This window comes from Polypterus senegalus, chromosome 3 (assembly GCF_016835505.1).
Source record: "Polypterus senegalus isolate Bchr_013 chromosome 3, ASM1683550v1, whole genome shotgun sequence".
Classification (NCBI taxonomy): domain Eukaryota; kingdom Metazoa; phylum Chordata; class Cladistia; order Polypteriformes; family Polypteridae; genus Polypterus; species Polypterus senegalus.
In genome coordinates, this window is record NC_053156.1 from 66,603,712 (window position 1) to 66,611,379 (window position 7,668).

The 7,668-nt window shown below is 36.7% G+C and overlaps 1 protein-coding gene across 1 annotated transcript in view; it reads right to left on the reverse strand.

The window, feature by feature from the left end:
* The window catches only part of LOC120526494 (polyunsaturated fatty acid 5-lipoxygenase-like), a 29,493-nt gene extending 22,119 nt beyond the window's left edge, over positions 1-7,374 (reverse strand). Inside the window, exon 1 of the mRNA XM_039749658.1 lies at positions 7,219-7,374. Within this exon, the coding sequence (XP_039605592.1) occupies positions 7,219-7,374 (156 nt within the window). The remainder of the gene's footprint in view (positions 1-7,218) is intronic.
* Positions 7,375-7,668: the final 294 nt, after the last annotated feature.

The window sequence follows — 7,668 nt, forward strand, 5'->3', positions numbered from 1 at the left end:
GCTATAAAGTCACTTCAGAGTGGGAAAGCAGCAGGCCCTGATGGCTACCTTGTCAAATTTAATAAGAAATTCTCAACTCAGCTAGCTCCACTCTTGTTAGCAACATTTACAGAAGATAGAGACAATCAAATTCTGCCTCAAACTTTTCGCCAAGCATCAATCACCATCTTTCCTAAACAAAATAAGGACTTGTTACAATGTGCAACATGCAGACCAATTACACTTCTGAATAATGATGTTAAGATACTCCCCAAAGTCCTAGCTAGAAGGATGGAGAAAGTGTTGCCTTTGCAAATATCACAAGATCAAACTGGATTTATTAATGGCCGACACCTTTCAATCTTCGATGCCTGTTTAATGTAATATATTCACCCGCAATGTCAAACACCACAGAGATATTATTATTGTTGGATGCAGAAAAAGATTTTGATATGATTGAATGGATCTACCTTTTCACTATATTAGACAAATTTGGGTTTGGCCCGAACATTTGTGTATGGATCAAACTACTGTATATCAATTCAGAAGCTTCAGTTTGTATTAACAACACTTGTTCAGACTACTTTAAAGTAGAATGTGGTACCAAACAAGGATGCCACCACTGCTATTTGCAATCACCATTGAACCACTGGCAGTTCACTGTTGAAATGCTTATGAGATAAGTGACTGGAACAGAAAATTTCTCTATATGCAGATGATATGATATTGTATATATTAGACCCACAAAATACTGTGCCTGCAGTCTTAACAGCACTTATAGAATTTCAAAAAATCTCTAGTCTCAGAATTCATTTGAGTAAAAGTGTGCTCTTTCCAGTAAATTCTCAAGCATAAAATATCAGAATTGGACACCTTCCCTTTTATCATTGCAGATCAGTTTAAATATCTAGGGGTAAACATCACAAGTAAACAAAAAGCTCTTCATCAACAAAATTTTCACCGTCTGTATGGAAAAAATTAAGCAAGACTTGCATAGATTGTCAACCCTTCATCTCACTCTAGCTGGAAGAATTAACATTGTTAAGATAAATATCAATCCTAAGCTTCTTTTTTATTTTAAAACATTACAATAAAAATCAATAAATCATTTTTTAAGTAATTAGATTCAACCGTAACCTCATTTATTTGGAACTTAAAACATCCATGTATCCAAAGAGCGACTCTACAAAGACCTACGGCAGAAGGTGGCATGGCTATACCTAACTTTCAGTTTTATTACTGGGCAGCAAACATACAAGTTATAAAAACCTGGACACAAATAGATGAACATACACAGGCTTTGTGTGCAATAGAAATACAATCCTGCAGTACTTCTTTATATGCCCTGCTTTTTGCCCCTATTAATGCAAATTATCGCTGATATACTAATAACCCAACTGTGCTTCACTCACTCAGAATATGGAACCAATGCAGAAAGCATTTTAAAATGGAGAATCTTTTATCGGTGGCACCTCTGCATGAGAACCACCTTTTTCAACCCTTGCAAACATATGCAGTTTTTAATAGCTGGTAAACATTTTGGATTAAATTACTTAAGATCTTTATATAGACAACATCTTTGCATCCTATGAACAATTGCATTCCAAATTTAACTTTCCAACTACACATTTCTTTCACTATCTTCAAATTAGAAATTTTGTTAAACAGAACCTCCCCGATTTTCCTCATCTCCCACCTTAATCTATGCTGGAAAAAATATTGCTCAATTTCGAAGACTAAGACAACATTTCTGCAATATATAAAATTATTTTACAGTCCCACCCTTTCAAAGATCCGAGAGTACAATGGGAAAAGGACCTATCACTCAACATACCAGAAAATGAGTGGAAGTCACCAATGCGGAGAATTCACTTGAGCTCCATATGCACAAAGCATACAATTATGCAACTCAAAATTATATATCGAGCAGATCTGTCTCACTTAAAACTATCCAAAACGTTTCCAGGGCAAGATCCAACCTGCGAACACTGCAATCAAGTTCCAGCGTCACTGGGTCACATGTTTTGGGCCAGCACCAAATGAACATCATTCTGGACAAAAAATTTTAAGTGCCTTTCAGGTAGCCTTGGTCTCACAATCCCTCCTAACTGATTAACAGTTGTGATTGGTGTTCTTCCAGATGGGCTTAAATTGGAGGACAAACAAACTGTGATTGCCTTTACTACACTATTGGCACACAGACTTATTTTGCTAAACTGGAAGAATCCTAAATCTCCTCTTTTTTAAATCAGTGGGTAACTGATGTTTTATACTATTTGAAATTTAAAAAAATCTAATTCTCACTTAGAGGATCTGTGCAGAACTTTTTCAAAACCTGGCAGGAACTAATTAATAGCATTTTAGATTAAGCTCTTAAAGCACTGAGGAAGCAGATTCTGTTCCCATTTCTGTTTCTTCTCCATTTATCTTTATTCACCTATTAAACTCATCAATTTATTTATTTTTACAAGCTTTCAGTTTTATTCTGTTGACCATGCTCTCTTTCTCAGGGGTGGGGGTTGATTTGTTTTCAATCTTATTCTTAGTAAAAATTGATCTTTTTGTATGGATTGATTACAATAAAATCAACAAAATTTATATTAAAAAAATGGACAAGGAGCTAAAGAAGGGGGCAGTGTAGTAGCCAGCAGTGTCACCCTAGAGACATGCAGGGTCTGAACAAGTGATTGATGGCAGGGTATTCACAGGTGTGATGAGCTCTGCATTCCAGGAACACCTGGAACTTTTCAATTATACCTTTCAAGTCCAAGAAGGCTCAAGAAGGCAGGTGGAGACTTCCAGGGTGTTATAAATACAGCCTTGCAGATGACAATGGGGAGACAGGGAAAGGAACACTACACAAGATGCTAGACGATGATCGGGGACACTATGAGAGTGAAATAACTTGTCCATTGAAGTGATTGTTATTTTTACGAGGTGCCTTAAACAGCTTTTACAGTATGGTTTGATTTTGCTAGGAAGCTTCTGTACATTGTTTGCTGTGAAATAAACGTGCCCATTATTGGGCTTAACTCTCATTCAGTGTGTGTCTTGGTCTTCTATGTCAGTGCTTGTGTAATTATTTTATTGTTGATGGTTTGCTGTCTTAACGATTTCTGTTTGCAGAATTATAAATAGCAATGCCAGTAATCCCAGAGTCTTATTCTCTACGACTGATCATCTGCTAAACCCAGGTAACACAAAGGAATGCCTCCAAAATGCTTCCAGTGAAACTTGTGAGGCTATTGCTGTATTTTTCAAATAAAAACTTAATGATATTTACTTAATGATATTAACTTAATGATATCCTGGGATCCTCACCAGGATAGATTTGTCTGCTTTATATAAAATTATTTCTCAACTGAGACCCTCCACCTGCATCCTTGACCCAAAACCAACAAGTTTTTTCAAAGAAGTATCGAACATGCTAATCGATAGTATTCATGACATAGTAAACTTGTCATTAGATACGGTGGGTCTTCCCAGACTGTCTTAAAACTGCTGTCTTAAAGCCCTAAAGTTAAATCCCTACTCAAGAAAAATAATCTCGACTCCTCTGCTTTTGAAAATTTTAGACCCAATTATAACCTGCTTTTCTTAAGTAAAATTCTAGGAAAGGCAGTCATTATGCAGCTAAATGACTTCCTCAATAAACATGCTACAGTATTCTTGATAAGTTTCACAGCACAAAAACTGCACTCGTTAAAGTAGTAAATGACTTGCGAGTAAATGCAGACAGGGGCTGTTTATCTGTTCTCATTCTCTTAGATACAAATGCCGCATTCGATCCCATTGAACACAATGTTCTTAGAAATCGTCTTAGTCAATGAGTGGGCCTCTCTGGCAGTGTCTTAAATTGGTTTGAATCCGGCAGGTAGAAAATTCTTTGTTAGTTGTGGTATTTATAACTCAAAGACACATGACATTCTATATGGTGTTCCACAAGGCTCTATCCTGGGTCCGCTGCTCTTTTCGATTTACATGCTTCTGTTAGGTCAGATTATCTCGGGGCACAGCATGAGTTACCACAGCTATGCTGATGATATGCAGCTGTATTTATCAATAGAACCTGATGACCCTGACTCTGTTGTTTCACTAACACAATGTCTTACTTGTATTTCTAAATGGATGAGTAGTCATTTTCTCAAGCTAAATAAAGAGAAAACAGAAATTTTAGTGATTGGCAATAATTGATATAATGAGGTTATTAGAAATAAACTTGATGCATTAGGATTAAAAGTCAAGACGTAGGTAAAGAATTTAGGGGAAACAGTTGACTGTGACCTGAATTTTAAATGGCATATTAATCAGATCACTAGGGCAGCATTTTTCCCCTTAAGAAATATAGCAAAAGTTAGACTTCTAATATCATTGAAAGATGCTGAGAAACTAGTTCACGCTTTTGTTTTCAGTCAACTAGATTACTGTAACGCACTCCTCTCAGGACTACCCAAAAAAGACTTAAATCATTTGCAACTAGTGCAGACATAAACTGCAAATTGTACAGAATGCAGCTGCTAAAATCCTAACTAGGAAAGGAAAATCCAAGCACATTTCTCCAGTTGGTTACCCGTGTCTTTCAGAATTTAGTTTAAAATCCTGCTTATGGTTTACAAAGCCTCAAATAATCTCGCTCCATTTTCTATTTCAGAATGTCTTTCACCTTACACTCCAAATCGTAACCATAGATCTTCAAATGACTGTCTGCTTATTATTCCAAGAGCTAAACTTAAAAGTGGTGAGGCGGCCTTCTGCTGTTATGCACCTAAAATCTGGAATAGCCTGCCAATAGGAATTCGCCAGGCTAATACAGTGGAGCACTTTAAAAAACTGCTAAAAACTCATTACTTTAACATGGCTTTCTCATAGCTTCATCTTAGTTTAATCCTGATGCTCTGTATATTCAATTAATTATCATTACTATTACTACTATTACTAATCCCAACTTTCTCTTCTGTTTTTTTTCTAGTTTTCTGTGGTGGCAACCTGCGCCACCACCACCTAATCAAAGCACCATGATGTCCCTACATTGATGGATTAAAGGCCAGAAGTCCATGTGACCATAATCATCAAGTCCTTCCATGAGAACCCTGAATACAATGAGGACTGATCATTTATGTTAGGTAGAATGCCTAGAGGGGGCTGGGTGGCCTCATGGTCTGGAACCCCTGCAGATTTTATTTTTTCTCCAACCGTCTGGAGTTTTTTTTTTTTTTTTTTTCTGTCCTCCCTGGCCATCGGACATTACTTTTATTCTATATTAATTAGTGTTCTCTTATTTTAATTCTTTTTTTTTTCTCTTTATTCATCATGTAAAGAACTTTGAGCTACATTAATTTGTATGATAATGTGCTATAGAAATAAATGTTGTTATTGTTGTTGTTGCTTTTATATTTTAATTGAACATTTGCTAGTAAATTGAAGATAATTATTGACAGCTGCTGCAAAAACAAGGCATGCAAAGAGAAATTTTAGTAAGATTTTCTTTCCAAAGCTAATCAATTTGGTGCATTCTCAGTGCTTTTTACTTCCTTCCATTGGGTCAAGTTACAACAATTTGCGACCCGGTAGTAAAGGTGAAAGTCAAGCAGTGCCAAGTCACCCACTACATTCCATATAAATACGTTTACAATTTCTTTGGAAAAAGATTACTTTATTTACATTGGAACACTCTGAAAAAAGGTTAAAATACTTGGAAAGCAAATAATTATTTAATTTTCATTCTTACAGCAAGCTGAAGAGTTGACCCTGTTGATATTTTCCTCAATGCTTTGAAACAGATTGCAGAAATTGAGTTTATAAAAGATCTTTATATTTCCTGCTGATTGTGACTACCAAATACTAGTTAACTGGATAGACTGCACTGAACCCAGAGGTCTTGTAAGATTAGTTTAGTAGGGTTAGTTCAGTCAACAAAGAGAAGTTTGGATCAGTTGTGAAGAAAACCACATTAAATAGTATTTTTTCAAAACCTTTGTTTGAATAGTTGTATATTATATATATGTTAATTCTTATCATGCAAGGCTCCAGCTCCCCAGCTTCTAGCAATAAAATAATCTGTTGTATTATCTTTGACTTGTTATATATGTGGGCTTCCAACTTTAATGGGTCGTGTGGCTGAGGAATTTATGACTTCAGTGGCTGCAGGTTTTTGTTCTATTCTGTTTCACATTCAACTAAATGCTTTACCTTTAATCACTTTCATTGTTTAACTAGGGGATCATTTTTCCCTCACTTATTCTACATTACATTACATTAAAAATAATAAAGTAGTATGAGATTTATAAGAAATTTAAAGTGTTTGTATTTTTCCATTCTTTTAAATGATTACCTCTCTTTTGTTGTTTCCTTCTTTTTTACATTTTTGGTGTAGTTTGTTCCCTTAAATGTATCCAAATAATATAAATTAGTGACAAGCAGAGTACACTGCAAGGCAAATGAAGCACAATGCTGACATGCTGCTGTTTCTCAATGTCATACCCTGTGGTGCGTCTAGAAGTTGATGGGTCCAAGTATAAAACACTAAACAAGGCCCCTGTCGCGTCAAATTACGTTAAATTTCAATTAAAACATGAGCACCATCCAGACTTTGCTCCTGGGATCATTTAGTTGGGCTAAGCAAAAATACCATGTTAAACTTACCCACCCATGCTGTCAGACTTGACTGAAGTGCACTCTTAACAGGGGTTCTTTAATGGCACTAAATGGTTCTTTACTGAGTTCCATAGTTTCTTGTTGAGCCTTTGCTTACAAAGCACCATTTTGTCAAGGTTCTTTGCATATAAAAGTTGGTTCTTTGTGCTTTGAAAAACTGTCTAATATGTGTAAAAAAAACTGAAATCTATGTATATATATATATGTATGGTAGGCTATCTAGCAGGAGACAGTAAAGTTTAAAAAAACCTGGACTTAGCCTGTATTATTATAAGCAGAGTGCTTTTAAAAATCATGAGCCTTTGGCCTTTCACAAATCTGCATCTATCTGTTTATGGTTATTCACAATATGGAGCCTGTTACTGATCTAAATAAAAGTTCTTTCTGAAACATTCATATGGATAAAACTTTTGGGAACCAAAAATGTTTCCCCTATGGCATTGCTCTGAAGAACCTCTCTGACACCTTTATTTTCAAGAATGTGTGGCTGCGAGAGAGTCACCTTAGGTGTCACTCTGGTAAGGTCAGCATCTTACCCTACCCTGCTTCTCCTATCCAGAACCTGCAACAGAGGAGTCGCTCTACCTGCAGGTGGAACTGCCTTCTGACCCCTGGCTCCATATAGCTAATCTGCCAGACCGAGATTCGGGTTCCCCAACAACCAGGGCGCTCACATTGAGACTCTTCCTCCCAAGCCTCCATGACTCCTGCTGCCTTCCACAGTGAGCTGTCCTTGATCATGGTCAATCTCCACTCTGCAGGTAGAGCGACTCCCCTGTTCAGGGCCTGGATGGGAGAAGCAGGGGAGCCGCCAGGTAAAAGAAGAAAGCACCAGTTACATTACCGACGGTGTTGGGATTGAGAGGCTCCCAGAAGAGTGGTGGGCATGGAGCAGGACCGCATCATCACATATATATCTGATAAAATTGTATATATATTATTTTTGTCCAGTGTTCTGAGAATACACTGTTTAATGAAGCCTGTGTAGCTGCACATATTTTGTGTGTTCTGCAGAAATGTACCTTGTATCAGGTG